General features: G+C 35.0%; 1 protein-coding gene across 3 annotated transcripts in view; it reads left to right on the forward strand.

Annotated features, from left to right (window-relative positions):
• Positions 1-4,486: 4,486 nt before the first annotated feature.
• GRIA2 (glutamate receptor, ionotropic, AMPA 2) overlaps positions 4,487-25,350 on the forward strand; it is a 255,319-nt gene continuing 234,455 nt past the window's right edge. Inside the window, exons 1-2 of one of the 3 annotated variants that reach the window (XM_006867917.1) lie at positions 4,487-4,871; positions 5,390-5,530. In XM_006867917.1, coding sequence (XP_006867979.1) covers positions 4,784-4,871; positions 5,390-5,530 — 229 coding nt within the window. In that variant the 5' untranslated portion in view covers positions 4,487-4,783. The remainder of the gene's footprint in view (positions 4,872-5,389; positions 5,531-25,350) is intronic. The other 2 variants (XM_006867916.1, XM_006867915.1) reach the window with 2 other exon arrangements.

The following is a 25,350-nucleotide window of genomic DNA, read 5'->3' on the forward strand; positions in this document are numbered from 1 at the left end:
GATCAACTTTCTTTGGAACAAGCACAAATATGGATCTCCTCCAATCAATTGGCAAGGTAGCTATCTACCATGTTTCTTGACTCTGAAACGTGCTCTTTAGCATAGAGAAGTGACTCTAACAAATGATGAAGTAAAAGAGCTGAATATAAAATTTCAAAGGACAGCTTAGGAAGATAAGACCAAGTATTCAAATGAAATGTGCAAAGACCTGGAGGTACAAAACCAAAAGGGAAGAACACAGTCAGCATTTCTCAAGCTGAAACAACAAAAGAAAAAAATTCAAGCCTCAAGTTGAAATATTGAAGGATTCTATGAACAAAATATTGAAAGACATAAGAAACATCTAAAGAACATGGAAGGAATACAGTCACTATAACAAAAATAATTGGTTGATGCTCAGTTATTTTAAGAGATACCATATGATCAAGAACCAGGGATATTGAAGGAAGAAGTACAAGCTGAACTGATGACATTGGCAAAAATCAAGGCTCCAGAAATTGACAGAATACAAATTGAAATGTTCTATACCTAGCTGTAAGGAGCTCTGGTAGTGTAGTGGTTACGAATCGGGCTGTTGGAAACTACCAGCCATTCTCCATGAGAAAGATGAGGCTTTCTGCTCTCATAAAGATTTACAGCCTCGGAAACCCTGTGTAGTGTTACTATGAGTCAGAACCAACTCCACCATACTTAACAACAACAACTTCATGCATAGCTCTAAGTGATTAAAGTCCCTATATTTTCTCTGTATTTTGTCTTCTGCTCTATCCCAGCCAGTAAGTCTCAAGTTTGGGACTTGGACTCTTTCTATAGGAACAGATACTTTTCCCAACTTCTTTCTAGTGCAACAGTATGGCCTTTCCTTTTTTTCTAGTGCTGTGCACACCCAAGACGTTTAGGAGTCCTGTGTTACAACAAAACAACAACAACTTTTTTTATGTTTGAGAAGGATCAATAGGAAGGTGGAGGTGAGCCTCACTTCATAAGTAGGAAAAGTGGCAGTGCTTTTATGTACAATTTTGATAATCAACTCAGCTAAACGTTTGTCTTCCAATCATTTCTAAATTATGTCACCACCCACACTCTATGATGACTTTCCTTTATGAAAACCTTTTTCATATTGGGACACAAAACTGTAAAATTAGTAAGTAACCATATTTTAAAAATCCATACACATTTCAAAACAAATGTTAAAGTAAAACAATTATTGCTAAATTGAAACAAAGATAAATTAAAGGATTAATAGAATTTTTACATAAATAACTTTTGTCTACCTTTAGTGTTAAACATCTTCAATTTAGATGCACATTCAAAGCAATCAACCAATCAAATAATGAGACAGATAATATTATTTTATTTCTTATGTTTTTTACTATAACTTATCAACCATGTTTCAGAAACAATAATGGTTCTTAGATAATTGCCAAAACTGAACAGCAGAGGGCAGAAAATAGCAAATCTCTTTCTTGTACACTATTCAATTCAACTGTAGTTCTATGAGTTTTGAATGATCAAAATTGATTTTATTTCTGATCAATTATACATATATATGTATAATGAGAATCATAATGTCATGTAATTGTATGTCTATAATTACATACATTATTGCACAGCAGGTTTTAAAGTAAATATTAAATAGAGCTTAGAATAAAAAGTAAATGTATGAATTATCATCTTTATTTTTATAATCCATTTACCTTAGTTAATTTAATTGACATAAATTGTTAATTTATATGTCATTTAAATTAACAATTTAGTTAATTTAATTGACACATAAATTGACATTTTTCTATGCTTGAGAAATGTATGCTATTTAAACATTATACTGAATTTCAAAAGTTTTATGAATGTTAACACTAATACAATGATGTTACTCTTGCAGATGATAAGTTTGTAGACATGCAAAAGGTGTATATATATAGTTGCTTTGTGAAGACCAATTAAATAGTATCAAATGAATTGTAAGTGATGTCTTCAAACATTTCTATTTCCATCTTACATATGAATTAAAATTAATTACTTGTTGTTGTTAAGTGCCGTTGAGTTGAGTCAGTTCCAACCCATAGCGATCCTGTATAGGGTTTCTGAAGAGCAGCTGGTGAGCTTGAACCACTGACCTTGAAGTTCAAATGGCTTGGCAGCCTGGCGCATTAACCCACAGTGCTATACCAGGACTCGGCACTAGCTTTTCCCCTAAATTATTACATATTGTTTACTAAGGAAAAGTTCTCTATGATTCAGCAAACTGTCATTTCATATATTTCTTTTTGTAGTATACAGTTCAGCCCATTTTTAGTTCATCTCTCTTTGACCTAAAAAATTAAGGTATAATAATTTTAGAATCAACTCTGATTTTTAAATTCATTTATATTGACCTATATTCATAATTTTTTTTTTATATTCAAGCTCCTCTCTATTTCTCTTGCCCCTGCCTCTTATATTTATTTCAAATTACTTTGTATGAAATTGGAATTCTTCTTATGAAAAAATCTGATGGAGAAAAAAATATACAAAAATGACTGGAGTTTATTTTTTATTATTTTGCTGTGAACTCTTCTTTTAAATTTTTTATTTCAAAGAAGACATTTTTTCAAATAATTTTTTGTGCCTTAGATCACAAATAGTGATTAGATGGAACTAATCTTTGTTCTAAAAAATGAATATACATATTATTTTATGCCCTTAATTATTTTTATTACTTTTTTTTTTTTTTAAGGCTAAATGTGTTTTGATTCAGAGGATCTCTTTCATATGTAGTGGGTGGTATTTAATAACAGACTACAATGAATTCTTAGTGATAAGACTAGGTGGTATTATTTTATCAGTTCTATATAAACAGATTATAGGTATTCTCACTTCTTAATTAGAAATATGCATCAACAGTAAAAACAAAAAATTTTATATCTGGAAATCACATAGTTACAGTATTTCAGAGTCAAAGAGGATGTCTTACTCATCCTCATTTTTAAAATGTGAAAATCAAGGACTAGAGTGATTTGGGGGCAAGTAAAAGGAAACAGGCAAAAAAGGATGCAAACATGCTTTAATGTGACAATTGCACAGGAAGGCAACCTCACTCCTTGCATTCTGGAATATTAGCAAATTCTTTCTTCTTAAATATTGTGAATTCTAATTTCCTATCTCCTGCAAACACTCTTTGTACTCGACCCGTTTTTATTCCTTTTTTGAAACCACAAGAGCCATAAAACTTGTTGAGAATTTCTGAGACAGCAGAGGGAATTGCCAGAACTGGTTCCCAGGGATAGGATTGGCAAGCTGTGTGAAGTGCATAAATTCCACAGGGGGAAGTCCAATCTTCCATCCTCACCAACTCCCTTTCCACAAACTTTATATCCCTAACCTCATCTTTCTTTCCCTGTGGTCTCAAGCTCATAGTTTCGACATGGTGAGTTAGCTTGCTTCCTTGGAGCAGTGATTTTTCAAAACTTAAGGCCCAAACGCAATGGCAATGGAGTATTCAGATTGTAACTAAGCCTCTGGTCTGCAGCTTTGCGGCCTTTCTAGCCTCCTCCTTCCGCTAGACTTTCCTTGAAATAGACTCTCTGGCTTTCAATCCGTATAAAGAAAGGGCTTCTCAGGAGACAAATCTACATGTCTCTAAAAGGAGAGTGAGTTTGCCTTGAAGGTTGTGAGGGAAAGACCCGCATACATTGTGGCTCATCAAGTCCGCATTACAACCCTCAAAGTATTTCAGAGATTCAACCTTCAACTTCGCTTATCCAGCTGGTTTTAACCTTTAAAAATAGTGTTGACTTTTCCTCCCATATTGGGTATACCAATCGAAGATAAATTGGAATACTTATTCGATTGTTATTTTGTTTGAATGTTTGCTTTTTGGTTGAATTAGGTAAGGTGGATGGCAAAATACCTGGGTGGAATTCTAGAGGTGTTTTCTCAGAAGACAGAAGATGACAATCAAAATAACTTGAAACTTGACACTTAATACAGCATAGCCTTGGGAAAGAACTCTCCACTCTAAACGATGAGCAATTCTGCATCTCATGCAAAGCAGCCGGAAATCAGCTTTGCTGCATTTGATTCAGGGCCATATCATCTCTAGGCAGCAGCGAAGGCACAAAGGTAGCCTCATGCTGGTAGAGAGGCGCTGTCCTCGGTGCTGAAAGTCAGAGGGACTAGCTGGGAGAGGCAGCTCCTGAGACCCACTGTCTCCTGCCAGAACAGCGGCTTCGGGGTTCTGAGCCGCGCTTCCTCAGCGTCCCGCGCGCCCCACTGCCAGAGCGCTTCGGGGTGCCGGTCACCGGCCGGGGGAGGGGTGAGTGCGCGCGCCCACTGTTTGCCGAGACTCGCGCACGCGCGCCGGGGACTGCCTGCTCCTCTCTGACTTGCCTCTGTGTGTGTGTGTGTGTGTGTGCGTGTTCGCGCGCGCGCGCGCGCGCGTGTGTATGTGTGAGAGAGAGGAAGAGAGCGCGATAGAGGGTGAGTGTGTGTGAGTGCATGGGAGGGTGCTGAATATTCCGAGACACTGGGACCACAGCGGCCACACAGCTGAAAACTGCATCCAACCAGTCCTCTGGACTTCAGGAGCGGGAACAGGGCCCAGGGCAGCAGCAACCACCAGCAGGACCTAAGAAATAAGGCTTCTTTTGCATCCAGTCAAGGCTTTTAGCAGCTTGGTGCTAAATTGTTGTCTCAAAATGCAGAGGATCTAATTTGCTGAGGAAAACGGCCAAGAAGGAAGAGGAGGAAAAGGAAGAAAAAAAAAAAAAAAGAGTATTTTGTGGATGCTCTACTTTTCTTGGAAATGCAAAAGATTATGCATATTTCTGTCCTCCTTTCTCCTGTTTTTTGGGGACTGATTTTTGGCGTCTCTTCTAACAGCATACAGATAGGTAGGTACTCTTTGTGCTATGCTTTTGAATTGTGCATAATTCGGTATTAATCTTTGTTCACAGTGGACAAATTAATTCATGTCATGTAGACTTATGTCATACCTTGACTGCATTCCAGATTTAAACTGCCTAGAATATACATGATATTTTTTAGCTTGAAGTAAAGAGAAAATGCTATTCCTTACATACACATAAAAAAGGGGCTTCTAATTTCTGAACCCTGGATTTGATTAATTCTGGCTTAACAGTGTTTTCTGGTTTGTTCAGATACTTTAGAGGTCTGAATGCAAAGCTTGTGATTATTAGGAAAGGTGAAAGTCTCCGTCCACCTACTGGCCTCTCAGATTTTCATCATTGTCTTGACCCCTTGGGTAACATTTGGGCGTTCGACTCCCCACTAATAGAGTTCCCTGTTTATTCTGCCTACTGTCAGCAATAAGAGACTCTTGGGCTATCAGACACTCCTTTCCCTCTTGGGCACTGACACTGTTCCCTGGCTTGGTGTTTGTTCTTTGCAGGGGGGCTATTTCCGAGGGGCGCTGATCAGGAATACAGTGCATTTCGCGTAGGGATGGTTCAGTTTTCTACTTCGGAGTTCAGATTGACACCCCACATCGACAATTTGGAGGTAGCAAACAGCTTCGCAGTCACCAATGCTTGTAAGTAATGAATATTCATACCTTTCCGGTGCAGCTCGAGGAAAGGCAGCTAGTGTGAGTGCCGGATGGTGTGTGCGTGTGCGCGTGAGTGTAGGTGCCAGTGTATGGATGTGAGTGACTGCACACGCGCGTGCATGTGATGGGGAAGGAAGAATGTAGATGCAATTTCGGATACCCCCGTTGGCTTGGTGGGGGTGTTGGAGAGTGGGCGAGAGGCACTGAAGAGCGTGCGCACTTGCAAGCCAGTGTGAGGGTTGTAGCTGGGGGAGGCTTTCTTAGGTTCTGGGGCCTCGCACTCACCTCCTTCAAGAAAAGCCCTGCCCACCCCCACCCCTCCCCTCTCGCGCGCCTCTTGGCACCCTGCCTGCAGAGAACACGCTGTTCCCCTGGGTTCGCTGTCGTGCTGTTGGACAGATCCCACAGGGGACCGACTGACTGAGCCTCGCCGCTTGCTAGGGCAGCTGCAGCTTGAGGTTTGGATCCGCAGCCCCAGTTGGGGCTCATCCTACTGTCACTTTGAGTCCCACGTTTTCCTACCCGACAGGGCAAGTTGTTAATGGCTCTGGAGTTGGGATAGGGGCTATTACATAACGCCCACCCGAGGGCCGCTAGACAGCAAGGAGCAAGGCTGACGCAGGTCCAGGCCGAGCCGGCAGGGGCTGTGGGCGTGTGTTGTCAATTATTCGTTCTTCGGCCTCCCAGGTCGAAAGGGGCGATTCGACCCAGGGCACCTGGATTAGCTTGCAGACCTGGAGCGCTTTGTTCTTTGCGTGCGTGCGGGGTCTCCAGCTATGTAAGCCAGAGGAAAAGAATCTAGCTGAGTTTGAAATCTTAAAGAAGTCTCTGATCAGCCATTTTAGTCTTCGCAGTTCTCCATATTAGCCTTATCACTCCACTCAGTGTTTCACAACCCACGAGGAAGCTTTTTCTAGGCTTCCGGAAAAAGTAACAGAACCCAAGCAATTAGGTGTCTCTAGGCTCAATGGCAAGGTTCCTCTGTTCTTGCTCAGGCGCTCCCTCCCCCACGTCAGCGTGGGTAGTGCAGCCGCAGCTACTGTACCTTCCTTGCCTACTTCCAGCAGCTGCCATCATTTGCTGGCGACTGGCTTGAAGTGATTCTGTCTTGCCGTGATGTTCTCAGCGTTTTGTTTTTTCATAGTTAGCGTTTTGTTTTGGAGGGGGCTTTTATTTGAACATGATTTACCCCACCACTTGACTATAGAGTAAAGAAGCTAGCTAGCGGAAAATTACCACAGGAAAAGTCCAACTGCAGTGTTCCCACATTAGGCAAACAACTGGTTGCCATCTCACTTTCCCATATGAAGCCTTAACCATATATTCGATAGTCTGGCTTGATTATTATAGTCTGGAACATCATCAACTCATTTTAAAACTGGTGTCACCTGAATGAATGAAGCATCTTAACACTTTTCTTTGATTGATAGGACACAGGCATTACTGCGACCACTTTAGATATCTGTCAACCAATTCTTTATGAAGAATACGTGTAAGAAGGTTTCAGTGCAATATGTTGGTGTTTTGGTTTTTTCCAAATGATGATGCAGAGTAAGAAAGAACCTAAAAGTGGATTATTGAAAAAAAAAATCCATAAAAATACCTTGGAAAATTGTAGAAATACATTTAAAAAAACAACACCAAAACAGTAGTAGGTTAATTGTTGAAGATTTATTATGCTCGACTTATTTGCCTACCTGATTTGAACCATTCATTTGGTATGAAGAAGTTTCTTTTATTTCACCATGAATAACAAATTTGACATGCTTGTGTGCTAATTATTTAACTGTATATAATTGTATACTAGGATGGAAATGCTTTAGAAACAGAGACCAAAAAACACTTAAGACATCTTCATGGGTATATAAATCAGGAAGATTTAAAAAGTCAATGATTGAGAAGTTTATCTATTGGTGAAAATGAGAAGAGTTTATTATGAAAATAGCAGATATTCTCACTGAATAAAATGAATATTTTTTGATTCTAGTAACTTCAATACTGGGACCTTGCAAAGATAAAAAATGTGACTAGATTAAGTTAGGTGACTTATTTAGTTACTTAGTCTCAATATTTGTGAATACATTTATTTTAAAATATAAATTGAATTAAAATAAAACATACAGACAAAAGGAAAAATTATATATGTGTATATATAATTCAAGTATATATATTAATGTATTTATATATTCAGCACATAGATTTAATTAAAACAAAGCAGAAACAAAAATTAAACCACCAAATAATGTGTCTGTCCATAGTTCTGAGAAACCTGAATAATGAAATACCCGTTTTGCATAGATTTCAAGAGTGCAGGACTCCTTTTTCCCTCAGAAAGTTAAGCTAAAATAAAAATAACGTGTGTCTCTAAATCCCGTAATTATTATTTAATGTATTTTACTTTAAGACACTAACAGAAGTTGCGCTGAAGAACTGCAAGTATTTTTAAATTGTAGATATGGGAATTCAGAATAATGGCATTTGCACCTCCCATGTTGCAAGTAATCTTATTGATGGATGAAGAGAGTTGATTACAAAATAGAGGCTCATTAGATACAATCTTCTGGAGTTGACATTGAACTCATTGACTGGGCAAGTTTCTTAACTTTTGTGATTCAGTTTCTTTATTCCTGTAGGAATTTTACAATATAGAGATTGTAAACATGAAACGGAGTATTTATATCCTTCTTTACTTTGTTATGTTTTGCTAAGAATAATAGAAAATATAAAAATAGCTCTTTCCAGAGAGTGAGAGAGAAAGATACTTTGGAAATCACAATCACCAAGTCAATAGTCAAGAAATGGATAGAAATCTCTAGTGGGAAAATTGTCAAGATGAGTCTTGATCATTTAAATCCTGTTTAAGGTTTCATGCTAAAGTTTATTCTTCATTTTCTTGCCTTTTCATTCAGTGAGTCTAACTCTTTTCTATATCAAATGGAAGCAGCAGGATCAGATATTATGTTTGTTGAGACCAAAACAGCTTTCTCCCATTATTTCCTATAAATCTAGATAATTTTGCTCTTGGTTTCATTATTAAAATGATATGTATCATCAACCAATGCCATAATGTAGCTTATTCTTTCTCCTAGTTAGTTCATCGATAGAAAATTCCACAGGGTGTGCGCTGTAAGATAAAGCACTGGACCTAAAGGACTGTTTAAACCACAATGTCAGTGGTTAAAACTTACCAGCTGCTCCTTGGAAACCATAGATATGGTCACTATGAGTCAGAACTGACTTGACGGCACTTAACAACAACAACAAGCTTATATAATAATAAGGTTATAGTATTAACATAGAGTTTTGATAGCTCAATACTATAATATTTTCAAAACTAAAATGTGTCTGTTTGCTAACTTAATTTTATTCCTTGGAAGAATTTGTTTGGAACTTCTGAGCTTGACATTGATTTAAGGATCCAAGGAGATCCACTGAATAGGTTAAGGTTATGTAAATGAAATGCAGTCATTTTCTTCTCAACTGGGTAAAATAACTGTGTGCATCACACTGAACACCCACATCCTTCTAGCTCACAGTCATAGAGGGATAATGAAAGTACCTATTTGTTCCCATTTGTTTCCATGGGTACCTGAAGAAATAGAGTTCCAATTTCTTTCTTTTTCTCTGTGTCCTCCCCCAAGCCTTTCAATTCCCCTTCCCCTTCCGCCTGCCTCTCCTTTCTTCTTTGAAGGATATTCTAAGATTCTTTCTTCTGGGAGGTTGTTTTTCAAAAATAAAACTCCACTATAAGTAACTCTAAATCATAAACCCAGAAATAAGTTAAGACTAAAATCTGATGTTTTAAGATTTAAAATCAGTGATGAATCTCAAAATTAATTTATTCATCTATTAGTTCAATAAATATTTGTATAGTATATCCTATGTGTCAAGGATTATAATAGTTTTCTCCCTATGGTAATTCATTTTGGTTCTAACCTGTTCCCCTCTATAGCTTTGGCACCTTCATGTGCACACTGTCTAGAGTGGTGTGCAAACTCATTGATGTGAGAAAGTCAGGCTATTCAAGTTTTTTTATGCCAAATTAATTTATAAAGCAACTAAAATAATCTGGATTTTTGTGAAAGCAAAAAATCTATTGGCACACGTGTATATACTACATATTCAGATTGTATAGAAAATAATAAGAATTATTTAGTTTCTAAATATTACCAATAAACTTTAATGTTATTTTCATTGCTAAAACTTGTTTAAAATAAAGTGTCTGATAGGGTTGCAAATATCAGTGATCTCACAGGGTTTTGAGATTTAAAATGTTATATTAATTTAGTCTTCAAAATATTTTCTTTTTGCTTGGCTTGAGAAATAGCTTTGACAAATAACTATTAGACTATTTAAAATAATTTGATAATTTTGCATTTACATTTCATAAAACAATTATAAAAACATTAAATTTAAAGAAATTGATAATAAAAATCTACTTTTTCTCCAAGCCAGCAGATGGAGATGTTGGAGAAAATATTGTTTTTTCATAAAGCTGTTGCGCACACTGAATATCTTTTAAAACATTGTAAACACATTTATTTGGAGAAATTGAAAAACATAGATGATGTCCAATTAGAAAAATTATAAATAAAAATTGGTTTAGTAAAAAATAATGTTCAATACTTTTTATAAACAATGTTTTTATTTCTTCTAATACCACATATAAAAAAATCTTATAAATTTGCTTTATAAAGACATTCAGGGACACTATAGTTATAAACGATGTTGTCTAAGAGAATATCCTAAAATTTATTTTTCAGCTTTTAAACATTAATTGCCCTGGTATCATTTTGAAAAAATATATGTCTTTAAAATTTTAGTCATGAATTATTGAGATTTCGTTTTTGTGTTCATAAGATTAAATTGATGTTTGCTAAATCTTATTGCATTTTGCAAGAGTGACATTTCATGTGTATAACAAACACACACACACACATACATGTTATTGTTCTAATTGTAGAGTTTAAATAGTCAACTTGGTTACTATAAAGCAATGATAAGATTTTATGGTGTGAAGAAAACCATGGACACATTTATCTGAACACAGTATCTTTTAACTTTGTATAGCAAATATTGTCATATTGAATGGTACATTTCAAAGAAGGAAATAGTATTTTGTGTGTGCAAATATGTCATTGAATTCTTTTGTAGTTAAACTTTAATACTTCAATTATTACAAGAGAATGTTAAAAATTATACGACACAGAATCAATGAATGGTATTAGTTGACATATGTTTTTAGATTAAAAATTAAGTATTTATATAGATACTATATGAAATTTTAAAAGCTTAGTGTTAGGTAAGATTTTGTGCTATCCTGGTGTGGTGCTGTGAATTAATGCACTAGACTGCAAAGTTCGTTTGAACCGTGAGATCAGTGGTTCAAGCTCACCAGCTACTCCTCCGAAGCCCTATATAGGGTCGCTATGTCAGAACCAACTCGACGGCACTTAACGACAATTTTTATTTAAGGTCTTGAACCTTCAGTCAGCTTGCTGAAGAGACATAGAATATTTTGGTTTTCAAGTCTTTAAAGTGCCGGACTCATTCATTGCACTGTGGCATTATGGCAAGAGGATGCTGATTCATGCCTCGATCTCAGATCCATCTATCATCTCTTCCAATAATGCTTTGCTAACTTTCATACTTCGCAGAGCTCTGGATATCTTAGGGAAATTGAAAAAATACAGTTGTTTCTTAATTGTTGTTATTGTTGTTAAGTGCCATCGAGTCGGTTCCGACCCATAGCGACCCTGCGTAGGGTTTCCAAGGAATGACTGGTGAGCTTGAACCGCCGCCTACCTTGCAGTTCAAATAGCTTTGCAGTCTGGCACATTAATCCACAACACCACATCAGAACTCCGTTTCTTAATTACTCCACTATATGTTGCTGTTTAATTGAGTATTCAAGACAGTGAATGTGTATTTCCTTTTCCTTCTTTTTAATAGTCAATAGAAGTACGTAATCTGCAGTACAAATGCTGTTACAGGAAACAAAATCTGAATTTGAATAGATAATTATTGTTATTATTTTTAATAAGCAGAGGTTATATTACATTAAGAGCTAACTGTTTATATTAGAAGTATTGGGTAAATTACATGTCCTTTCTCCTTCTTTAACTGGATTTCGTCAAGTATTCTCTAGATTCCATTAAAATATTAGCTCTTTTACTATAGTAAGGTTCAGTCAAATTTTTGAAGTTTTCTCTATTGATTGAAATCGCGAATTGCCAAGTCAGTTACAAAGTCATACCTCTTTAGTACAATACAACAATTAATAGTTGAATTCAAAGTCAAAATTTCAAAATTAATTGTGATTTAAACATTTTCAAACAAAATTAATTGTAGCAGGTCTTAATAATTTGTAAAAAAAAAAAATGAATGTGGTTCTTAAAAGGTGTTAGGAGTTTTTATCAGAATTTAAGCTGTATTTTCCAGTATTATTCAATGGAAAGCATTGTGTTAGTTTTGGTCATTTTAGTTTTTAGTATGGAAATTCTTTAAAATTACTAAGTAGAATGTAAAATGTTACCTTCTCCAAGGCAAGGCCATGTCATTGTTAACTTTGTATCTTCACAAAGTGTAAATCAGTTCCCAGTGCACTGAGTACCTAATAAATACTTAGCTATTAAACATTTGCTTTATAGAAGTTTTTAAAAATCAATATGTTATATTTTTTAAAGTAAAATATTCTTTTTCTATGCATTTGAATTTCAGAAGAAACAATTTACTTGATATCTTCCTCAACTCCTATTTTAAGAGATGTGTAATATATTTATTTTGATTTTCATCTACAAACAAATTCGAAGTTACTATCTTTACTTTTAGAGCTACATTGATAAGTGCCAAAACAATTTTCTGAAGAAATATATAATAAACATTTTAAAGGGGAAACATTATAAAGGGTCACTATTGGTCGGCATCAACTCTAGGGCACTTAACAACAACAATAGCATATATGCTAGTACTTAGTATGACATAAACACTGCTTCAAAAGGTTAGAAAAGAAGACGTCATTATAAGGAACCTGAGTAATGGGTCAACTGCAGCTTCCATTTTAATTCCACAGAATTGCTTATACATATGGCTTGAACTGTCAGAAAATTCACTTTGTATTTTTCCAACGCTCGTATTTGTACCACAGTTTTCTGAGTTAATTATTTTAGTGCAAATTTAAAAGTGAGTAATTGCCAAAACAAAACAAAACAAAACAAAAAAACAAAAAATGAGAACGTATGGACAGCTTCTTGAAGTGGACCTTTTGTTCTATTTGCATAATGTGTGATTTTTAAAACATCTTTTTGGTGTTCATACATTTCTTGCTCTTTTGGTGCTTTCAGTCTACAATTAGAATTTGCTTTACTCTTGCTTTGCTTTGCCTTATTTTCATCCTACTAATTATTGACAAGAGCAAAACTATCTTGCTATATGTTTTTATATGACATTAGTGAAAATATTATCAAAAGTGCTTATTATTAATGTGTAGTTTCAGATAGATTTAAAATTCTGTCTTGAAATTTATGAACATTTTGAGATGACTGGAATATATGGAATTGGGATTCCTGGTGTGGCACTTTAGAATAAGTACTGGACTGCTAACTACAAGGTTGGCAGTTCAAACCCAACAATTGCTCCTCAGAAACCTGATACAGGGTCTCCATGAGTTAGAACTGACTCCACAGCACTTACCAATACGTTTTATTATGTTATTGTTGGTAAGTGGTGTTGAATCAGTTCTGACCATACTAACCCTTTATAGAGTTTACAAGGAGCAACTGGTGAGTTTGAACTATAGATCTTGCTGTTCAAACCAAGCTTGTGGTCCAGTGCTTATCCTACAGTGCCACACCAGGACTCCAGGAATTTATACGAAGATAATTTCTTGGATTGTTTTAGTTTTGTATCTCTTCGTATCTCATGAACTAGTGGAATGTTCCTTATAGTTACACTATTTGGATTATTATGGCCCTTAGGGGTAATGCACTGGACTGCAATATTGGTTTGAACTGAAAGGTTGGCAGTTCAAATTCACCAGCTGCTCTTTGGAAACCTTATGCAGGGTCACTATGAGTCAGAACCTACTCAAAGGCATTTAACAACAACAACATTATATATTTTATGATTATTTTATAGTAATTTCTGTATTATCTCATGATTATATTTGTATTTAACATATGAACATAGACTGGCTCGAACCGGGAAATGATTAAATTTTAGTTTGTTTAAAATACATTGAATAATGCATTGTATTTCTATGAAACCTATTACCCTTCATGTAATATTAAATTTAACCTGAAATACTATGGCATTCACTTGTTTTATGATCCTTTGGTACTTTCACTTTGAATGAGTTTTCGTGAACATCCGTTGAGCCTCTTTAATAAAAGTAAAACAGTAAATAGTTACCATTTAGTTGACTTTGAAACATAATGAATCTGTGTGTCAGAGCAGAACTTCATAGAGTTTTCAAAAGCTGTTTATTTTTTCCCTAGGCACTGGGTGGACTAGAGCAGTAGAGTATGTTAGCCAGTGACTCCTTAATGTAAATATTTTGTCTGGTATTTTTTCATAAATATCCAATTTTGATGATGCAGCTAAAAATATGTTTATGTTATCTAAGTACACTGTATTCATGATATTATACTATGGCAGCATATTAGTGGATTTTTCATCCCGTAACAGATTGTGACCTAGGTCAATTATTTTTAGCCTTAATATAAATTTAATTGAAACTCAAGTTACATAATATGATATAATAAAAGATATTCTGGGGTCATAAATTTTTTGCAGCTAGTATAAAGTCTGTACTAAAATACTACTCTATTTTATGTATATTGTTTTTGTTGTTAAGTGCTATCCCGTCAGTTTCGACTCCTAGCTATCCTGTATAGGGTTTCCAAGGTGCAGTTGGTGAGCTTGAATCACTGACCTTGCTGTTCAAACAGACTTTACAGTCCAGCACATTAGCCCACAGCATTCATTTTATAATTTTTTCTAGTATCAGTATTCAGGCATTGCAGCATGAATATGTCAGCATTTATTATATATATTTTATTCCTATATGTGAGGTATCTTGGTGTGGTACTGTAGGATAAACAATTGACCACAAAGTCGGTTTGAACTGCAAGGTTTGCTGTTCAAACCCATCAGTCACTCCTTGGAAACTTTGTAAGGGTTGCTATAAGTCGGAACCAACTCGACGGCTCTTAACAACAACAATAACAATACGTGAGAAAAAGGATAGAATGGGCATGTTAAAATATATACTTCTGGCTTAGAAAACATATTTCTATTCCTTTAAGATATCTATTTTTAGATATCTTAAAATGTGGAAAGGGCTGTGTAGTAGAAGGGGAGAACTTGGTGTGCTAGGCAAGGCATTAACGCATAAAATAAAGGCATTTGAAACTGAGGACTCTATTTTGGCTTGGTGTTTGCTCAGTTTACACTTCTAGGGTAAAAATTTTAATTTACACTACTTGTTGTTGTTAAGTGCCGTGGAGTCGGTTCCAACTCATAGCGACCCTACACAGGGTTTCCGAGGCTGTAAATCTTTACGGGAGCAGACCGCCTCATCTTTCTCCCGCGGACCCGCTGGTAGTTTCGAACTGCTGACCTTGAGGCTCACAGCCCGATTCGTAACCACTTGGGTTACTATTAAATGGTGAGTTTTAATCATCATATTGATTTTGGAAAATACAAACTATTACTTTTGGAGGTAAGCCAGAAGGAAAGAATCACTCTTAGACAAAAACACCAGTATCAGGTGGTTTATCATGCTGGTTAGTAAGAAAAAAACAAGACCTTGATAATTATGAAGTAAAGAGTCTTGGTGTGGCACTATAGAATAAGATCTGGACCACAAGGTCACTTTGAACTGCAAGGACGGTAGTTCAAACTCATCAACCACTCATTGGAAACCCTAAACAGGGTCGCTATGACTTGCAACCGACTTGACAGCACATAACAAACAATTATGAGACAAAACACTGTCTGAAAATTTCCAAAAAAACCTTGGACATAAAAATACATCATATGGATAATACCACTAGATGCACACATACTGGCAATAGAAGTGACTCCAACTTTTGGTGGAAATCTGGTAGCATAGTGGTTAAGAATCAGGCTGCTAATTTCACGGTCAGCAGTTCGAAACTACCAGCTGTTCTGCAGGAGAAAGATGAGGCTTTCTGCTCCTGTAAAGATTTTCAGCCTCGGAAACCCTTTGTAGGGTAGCTATGAGTTGGAACCGACTCCACAGCAGACAACAACAACAACATGCACAATAGAACCCAGTCCTCACAATTGCCAGCATATATAAGTCCAATGTTGTGACAATTGTGGTAATTCATTTGTTACATTGAGAGTCTTCCAAACCCTCATTAGCCCTCTACTTCATCAGAGATAATGTCGTCGTTTTGTGATTGATCCCTTCTGCATTCCAAAGCAAGTGATTTGGACAGTGTTCTGCTTTGTTCCCTAAGGTTTTCATAGGCATTAGTTAGGGACCAACTAACAACATGAGCTTTTAAAAGCAGATTACCAGTCCTTTCTTGCAGGACTATTTTAGTTTAAATGTTCTGTTGGAATCTACTCATCCTTAATGATTTTTCTGGCAAAGCTTCCAGCATTTCAGTAACACACAAACTGGCAGATGGGTGGTAATACATACCACTAGTCTGATTTGGTGTGGCACTGTGGGTGAATGCAAAGTTGGTTTGAACCACAAGGTCTGTGGTTCAAGTTCATCAGCTGTTCCTCGGACACCCTATACAGAGTCACTATGGGTCGGAACTGACTCTATGGCACTTAACAACAAGAAGACTGTGCTTTATGGGATGCATAGATTTTGTCATAGTAAGCTTTGTTTTCTGCTAGAGATGTCTGATGCTCAGCAAATACTTGATAAATATATCAGTAGAACACAGAAACATTAATCTTTGATTTTGTTACTTGGCAGTACTGTTTTTTCCATTTCTTTACCATCAAAATAATCATTTAGACAATATTACCTACATATATGAAGTCCTGATGGCACAGTAGGATAAGCAATGGACTTCTAACCACAAAGTCGGCAGCTCAAGTCCACCAGCCTCTGTGGGAGAAAGATGAAACTCTCTACTCCTGTAAAGATGCTTAGCCTTAGAAAGCCTATATGTGGTTGCTTTGAATTGGAACTGACTCCATGTACCAGCAACAACAACAACAACAACAACCATGTAAATACAACAAGACGTCTTATGAAAATCTTTAATAATATTAATGTTAATTATCAAAAAGTATCTCTTTTTTTTGCCTTTAAGCCTAATTATTCATAGATATATTTAAAAGACAAATTGAGACTGAAATGTAGAACATAATAAGTAGTTTCATTCTGAAAAATACAGATTTTAAGGTGTGGGGTGACAATTTTTTAATGCATTTAAAGACATTGTCATAGAAATTTTAGTAGTACTGAGTTGGAACAGTTTTAAGATATCTTGCCAAAGCTTCATGTAAGCGATGGATTGTGAATTTCATTCATTTGTAAAAGACTATCTGTTTTCACTCATCCTGCTCCCACAGAAATAGTTCTGAATAATCTAGAGTCAGGGCAGTGTTTTTCTTAACAAAAACATCTCTCTCTACTTACTGAAAACCCTCGACAAAGATGGTTCTGAAAGGGGAGATCTTTAGGAGTTGTTGGAAAAGTCTATGCTTTGCTAGTGTTTCAAAGGAGTTATCTTTGAACTCATGTCATACTGTTTTGTTATTCATGTATTACAATGTTTGTGAAGAATTGAAAGAATTTGGTCTCATATTTAGACGATGTATGAAATGTGAACATTGGACTTGATAATTTCCAAGTGCTTTCAATGTATAATTTTACTTGTTCTACCTATTTTGAGGGCTTTTACTAGTTTAAGGATCACGAGTAATTTACATATTCCACTGCTGTCTAGTAAATTCTAACTCATAGCAATGCCGTAGGTCAGAGAAAACTGCTGTGAATCTTTTTGAAAGCCTAGTGCCATATCTTTTCTCAAAAAATGTGGCTGGTGAGTTCCAACTGCTGCCCTTTCAGTTAGCAGTGGATCACTTTGGCCACTGTGACACTAGGGCTTCATATCGTTGTTAAGTGCCATCGAGTTGGTTCCGACTCATGGAAACCCTGTATAGGGTTTCCAAGGAGCGGCTGGTGAATTTTTACCACAGACCTCCGTGATTCAAACCGATCATGGGGTCCAGTGCATTATCCCACAGCGCCACGTCATGACTTCAGCGCTCCATATAGGCAGATGATTTTAGGAACATAGGCAACAATTCAGAGAAGATACCAAGGTGCTATATAGCTTTCATTGCTTTGAGGAAAAGTTCATAACATCTACATCTTCGTATCTCAGAACATGTACTAGAAAAGGTTTATCATCCCAAGGCAAAAACTTTGATTCTTTGCAACTTGCTCCCCCAGTATCCTGGGAGATAGAACAACCTTGGTTAAGAGTCTGCACCTAAAACTGAATTGTAGTCGTACTACTAGATATGGTATGTGACACAAGGCAAGTTGTTTAGTCATTTTACGTCTTAGTTTCCAGCTTTGTAAAAGGAAATTCTGGCACCATAGGATTGTTTGGAAGATACACAATGTTTATTGTGCTATTTGTAGCACATTTTGTTAGTGCATATAAGTGCAAGGAAATTAAATGACTTGTATTACTACTTCCTATGATGGGATCTTTGGAAAGTGTTGGTAAGCATTGCTATAGGAAACAGAGACCAAAAAAGTAAGTACTTTTCTAGTTTCTTATTGAAATCTTTATGTACATATACCTTGTCAGGGTATGTACTGTTTCACAATAATTGCAAAATGAACTACACAAATCACTTAAAGTCATGTTTAGTGTACTAAAGAATGAGCAGGATACTTTTAAAGCTGAAGGCCTGAAACTTGAGTAGTACTATATCTTTCCCTTTGTTGCATATCCCTTACATTGTAGGATGTTGATCAATTTGGAACTCATATCCCTGGTAGATCTTTCATGCATATAATTAAGGTACCATAACACTTTGTGTTTTATAGATTCTTAATGTTTTATTTTATTTTATTAATTATATTGATTAAAGTGAAAAGTAGTCAAGAGAACACAGGCTATAGAATCAAGCAAATCTGGTTTCAATATAATTTGTAGTTTTTGACACAAAGCATGTTCCTTGTTCTGCATCTAAAACTAAAAATTATATTGTAATAGTCTGAGGCTTAATTTCTTCATCATACCTAATAATATTATCAAGGTGTTAAATGAGAAAAATGTTTTCATATATACTTGATACTCTCTATAGATCTGTAAATTTATAGGGCAATTCTATAGGTACAGAATTATACCCATTTCCTAATGAGAAATCAAAAATTTAAGTGACATATCCTTAGGTTCTCAAATCCACAGAAGAGTCCTCAGCTAGAGAACAAGTCCTTTAGATTCTAGGCCAGATTCTTTCTCAATTTCAGGTAGCAATGTAATTTATAAAGGTAGGCAGACAAAAGAAACACCAAATCCCTTTGCTTTTAAGTAAATTCCAATTTATGGTAACTCCATATGTTATTGAGTAGAAATGCTCCATAGAATTTTCTTGGCTGTAATCTTTAAGGAAGAAGATTGCTAGGCCTACTGGGTGGGTGGGTGTGAACAAGTAACCTGTTTTCACTAGTCAAGTGCAAGTCATTTGTACCACCCAAGGTCCCACAAAAAAAGATGGACAAAATTTACTAGTGTTAGAATATGGGCTCCAAAATTTACTAGTTGTGTCAACTTGTATAAATCAGCTAAACTTTCTCATCTTGTTTCCTCCATAAATGGGAGTAATTGAAGTACCTGCCTCATAATGTATTTGTCAGGATTAAATGATAATAGTTGCCCAATATGATATAGTAACTAATGGTTCTAATTTCAATGATTCCAATTCCTCTGAGTGCACATTAATCAACATTTAACTTCATGCATTTAGGTACATGAAAGAGAAGGTGGTTCACCACATTTGTACCTAAATTCCAAAATAGCAAGTTTAGTTTACACAATCCCAATCCAATCAAATTAATAGTGGAGATGAGAGTTTTCTTTGATTATCATTAAAACAAGCAAACACAGAAACCTGAACATTCAGATTATAAAATTTTTGTGTGCCTTGATCCACAGGCTGCCTAAAACTCAACAGATAAACAGTAAGAATTAAACTCATGTATAAGTTAAAAATGTATATAGATTCTGGCTATATTTCTTGTTTATGTCTAACTCTACAATCCCACCAAGAATACATGTGTGTAAATAAAAAAAAAACTGGTAGTTATTTTCCTCATGTAAGATGACATTAAATATGGGACTAATTCAACTTCTTCTCTAATGATTGTATGCATTTTGCTGCTAATTGGTTGGCTCATTCTTCACATTTCAGTCATCAGTTCCTCCCTCAACTTGAATAAGGAACATTTTCTTTGTTTATTTTTCGTCTGTTGAAAAGATGTAGAAGGATTGAAAAACTTCCAAATAATTACTTATCTAGAGATTACATTTCTCTGGAGGACGGGATGCTCTTTCTCTCTTTCTTCCTTTCTTTATGAATAAAAATAAAGAAGTACTGAAAAAGGGCTAAGTTTTAGGTTGTTGTTGCTTTTGAACTGCCGTCCAGTAGTCAATAAAATGTTCACTACTTCATTCTATGGAGTCCTGGTGTGGTGCTGTGGGTTAATGTGCTAGACTGCAAGGTTGGTTTGAACCACATGGTCGGCAGTTCAAACTCACCAGCCTCTCCTTAGAACTCTATACAGGGTCGCGATGAGTCAGAACCAACTAGACAGCACTTAGCAACAACAACAAATTCATTCTATGTTGACTTTTGTTAATCTGAAGCTGTGTATTTGGTGCAGTTAACAGAAACCATGTAAATTCCTCAAATTAGTAAACACTTGGAACAAAGTTACTCTTTTATAGAAAATCTCTACATTTATAAAGTCGCTATGGTAGCACAGTGGTTATTAGTTGGGCTGCTATCCTCAAGATTCTTAGTTTGAAACTACCAGCAGTTCCAAGGGAGAAAGATGAGTCTTTCTGCTCCCGTAAAGATTTATAGCCTCAGAAACTCTGTGCAGGGTCGCTATGAGTTGGAACCAACTCCCCAGCACACCACCACCTACATTTATAACATGAGGACATTGGATTTGAGTATGAGGTAGAAAACATTTGATCAAAATTAGTATGGCCTTTAGTTTTTTGTGTGTTCTTTGTGTGTGTGTGTGTGTAGCAAAGTTTTAAATGCAAACATCTTTTGATTCAGTTGTTAGACTACTAAGAAACTATTCTATGAACATACTTGCACACTTAATTTTTAAAGAGATGAAAATAATTGTCAACAAAGAATTTTCTTGTGCATCAAGAAATATCACAAAGTTTTTTTTTTTTTCCTTAAACTTTTAGTGGATACCTTTCCTGTACCATTCTGGTAATGTCTGGGGTGATAAAGAACAAGACAAGACTGCTGTATTGGAATTTTTTTTTTTTCCAACGGAACAAAACTTTTTTTTTTTCTTTTTTACATTCAAGAAATCATATACTTTATTTTGTTGAAATGATTGCAATTCCCTCCACATACTATCAGTTAACAGTATTTACCTCTATTCACTTTAATTCTTGGATTCCTTCCTGTATCTTCTGCTACCTTCATCTTTCCTCTGCCAATTTACTTTTGATTGTTGAAACAGTTTGACTATTTCAGTAAAAAATGTTGATAACTTTAGACAATTAGTGCAGTTTCAATAGAGCCAGTTCCAGGTCATGATGACATTACATTTGTCAGAGTATATCTGTGTTCCACAAGAATAACTGATTTTTCAGAAACAGATTGTCAAACCTTCTGAGATGACTCTGAGTGGACTTGAATATCCAACCTGCCCATTAGCATCCAAGTACTTTAACCCTTTGTACTACCCGATGACTCCAAATACAACTTTACCATAAAAATTATATGAAATAATAAAAATTATTTGTTAAAATTGGATTTTGGTACTAATGAGGTTTTAGATATTACAACATGCAATAATTTTAAATTAAAAAATTAATATGTTTATATGTTGAGTTTTATAATAATTATGAAAATAGCTCCTGTATTTATTATATTTCAAAGTACAATTAAAGGGCATTCATGCAATAAGAAATAAGTCTTCATCCCACTTTTCTTACATAATCACCCTTATTGCTTGCCAGAAATGTTAGCATAGCATTCGCATATTCTGCATTTTGATTTCTTATATCTGCACAGAGATATTCCTCTAATTTTTGTGGTTTGTACATAGTGTACTTTAAACAATTTATGGAATGGTGTTTAATCTGATTATTAAACATGAACATCCAAATTAAAACACACAGTCAATTATCATTATTTATAATTCTATATTTCCAAAATGAATAATTTTTTACTGCTTTGCACGTTCATGAATGACTTATTGTATGAAATACTTTTATTGTTTGGCCTATTCTTTGTTGACAATTATTTTCATCTCTTTAAAAATTATGTGTGCAAGAATGTTTGTAGAATAGTTTCTTAGTAGTCTAACAACTGAATCAAAAGATGTTTGCATTTAAAACTTTGCTACACACACACACACACACACAAAAAGAACATACACAAAAACTAAAGGCCATACTAATTTATAATCCTACCTAAAATGCATAAGTGACTGTTTTTGTCTACTTTCATGAGCCATACATATTATAGTTTGCAAAGCTTTGCCAGTAGTATCTCATAGCTTAAATCTAGAATTGTTAAGTTTTGATTGTTAAAATTTATGTCCCCGATTTTTCATTGTAGAAATATAAATAATGCAAAATTTGCCAAGTCAACTTTTTAGGTGTAAAATTCAGTGATGCCAATTATATCAAATATGTTGCATAACCGTCACCATTATTAGTTGCCAAATTAGTTTCTTAAATAATTTACATTTCTGTGTGTGTGTGTGTATGTGCATCTGCTTGTGTCAGATGTATGTACTTATGTGTTCATAACTTTGCCTAGGTTTCTATTGGGCTATGGGCCTATTATTTATGATAGAGACAGTAAAATAACATTCACTTTGTTATGTATGTTACAGCTATTTTACCATTTTTATTTTTATTTTGAGTTCTTTATTACTCTTTTAACATATATTCTTAAATTTTATTTTGTTAAATTTAGAAATTGTTTCATTTATTACTTCAGTATTCTTGTATCTTATTCCAAAAAGTATTTCCCATTAAAGATTATTTGAAGAAAATATATTATGCATTATTTTATGTAATACTCATACTATTTTGATTTCATGATTCAAGGTATAGCTTTGGTTCATCTGAACTTATTTGATATAAATACTAAAAAATAGGGAGACCACTGTGTTTTCTTCCTCATGGGGTTAGCTATTTGTACACATCTTTTAAGAAATCCAATTTTTTCTCATTGATTTAAAATGCCATTAAATTTACTTTTTAAGTAAATATCCCTCAGGGAGTTTAAAGCAACCAGAGTTATTCAGAAAATAAAGCAAACAAGATTAAAACTCTTACAGACAAAGGGATCCAAAGTTATGCTTGATAGTTGTTTCCTGAGCAGTGTGCTATTATAAATTGTACCTTTGTATTATTGGAGTCTCAGATCAATAAAAGAGGATGCTAGAATGTGGATGTTTACTGAGCTCAGAGGGATAAAGGATTTTCCTTTTTTATTTTCTTGCCTTGCATCACAGAAATAAAATTGCTTAAATGGACTGTATGTTTTGCATATTTCTTAGCATATATTAAGGCTTAAGTAATGCATTCTGATTCTGATTTAGCTTTTGAATATCACTCCCAAGTTAATTTGGTGTAACAGTCCGTAAGTGTTTATAAATAGACTATTAAAATTAAGAATGCAGTTCATATACAAGAAAGAGAATGCATTTCAGATACTGTGGCTTTATTAACTAATGCATAATTTCTGCTCTTAAAAACCAGTGTGTGCTCTACCTAAAGTCAAATGTCAAGGTATTTATGATATAAATCTGATTTAAACTGGGATGTGAAATAAAATACTAAAATGTTGCTTGCTCCAATAAACAATTTCAGTCTGCCTTAAGGCACGTGACATTTACTGTGTATACCTATTCAAATATCAGAGAAACGCATAAATATTTAACTACTTCATTTTGTGGAGCTATTAACTTAATGAAGGCTTATTGAGGGGACAAAGTATACTCATAGCCTTTAATATTCTTTTTTATAATGCACGGCTTTCCCTGAGCATTATAATTCAAAGATGTTTTAACTTTAAAGTTATGTTTATTAAATGATTCTTTATCAAACTTGTATAAATCTCTAGTCATTTAAAAAAAAGAAAAGAATTTTAAGGTATCATTTGGTGAACAGAAACATTAGAAGTGGTTTTTACGTTAGCAGAATCGTAGTGCTAACATTTTTCATTTATAGTAAAATATTTTTGTAAACATTGGTTTAATTTCATTTTACTCCAACACTCTAGCACTCATTAAGGTGGAGGAGAGTGAACAACAATAGCAACCAAAAACACTTGGAAGCAGCATGAACTGATGAAGGCAAATTTTGTGAGGACACTCTTTCCTGGACCACAGACTTTATTTTCTTTCAAGGAATGTCTTCTGACTCTTTTTTCCCATACTTTTATGAGTGCTGTGGTTGTTAAGGGCTGTCGAATTGTTTCAGACTCAGCAACCCTGAATAGGGTTTCCAATGAACCGCTGACCTTTTGGTTTAAACCGACCTTATGGTCTAGCGTTTCTCCTACAGTGCCACAAAATGGATATTAATATTAAAAAATTCAAACTCACTGCTATCAAGTTGATGTTGACTCACGTTGATGCTATAGGACAGATTGCAACTGCTCCTTTGGGTTTTACAGACTGTAAATCTTTATGGGAATAGGCAGCCTCATCTTCCTACTAAGGAGTGGCTGGTAGATTTGAACTGCTGACCTCGTGGTTAGCAGTCCAACTAATAAGTCACGACACAATCAGAGCTCCTGAATATTAATACAAACCCTGATAATAATTTTGTTTTGATCAGAAAATGTAAACTTAGAATTTAATTTTCCATTTGCTTTTTTAATGCTGACATTTAAAAAAAAAAAAAAGGTTTTCGTAAATTTTTGTTACAAACTATTTCATCCTCAATTTCAAAGAACTCTTAATCATATTAATCACCTGTCCTGTACAATTTTGCCTACCATTTAAAAAGACTTTTATTAATATTTTAAGGTGAAACTCATTCAGCATACAAGTTTATTTAAATTTTGTTCCAATATGAATGAGACAGCTTTCTTAAGCTCTGATTATAAAGTTCTTTCCTAGTTATAAATGTAACATATTACTTTTGGAAATTAATTTGGAAAATTCAGAAGGAAATATCAATTATCATCAATTTTACCTAAAAATAATCACTTGCTGATCACTTCAGGTTTTTATTTGTTGCTGTGTTAAGTGCTGTCGAGTCAGTTCTGATTCATAAGGACGCCGTATAAGGTATCTGAGGCTATAAATATTTTGAGAGAGCAGAAAGCTTCATCTTTCTCCCTCAGAGCAGTTTCTGGGCTCAAACTTCAGACCTTGTAATTTGAAGTCCAGTGCTTATCCTACAGAGCCACTATTCTCCAGGCATTTTCTTTACCATCCTTTGTTGTTAAGTGCCGTCGAGTCGATTCCGACCCATAGCGACCCTGTACAGGGTTTCCGAGGCTATATATCTTTACGGGAGCAGAAAGCCTCATCTTTCTCCCGCAGAACAGCTGGTAGTTTC

The sequence above is a fragment of the Chrysochloris asiatica genome, unplaced genomic scaffold (assembly GCF_000296735.1).
Source record: "Chrysochloris asiatica unplaced genomic scaffold, ChrAsi1.0 scaffold00112, whole genome shotgun sequence".
In the NCBI taxonomy this organism is placed as follows: domain Eukaryota; kingdom Metazoa; phylum Chordata; class Mammalia; order Afrosoricida; family Chrysochloridae; genus Chrysochloris; species Chrysochloris asiatica.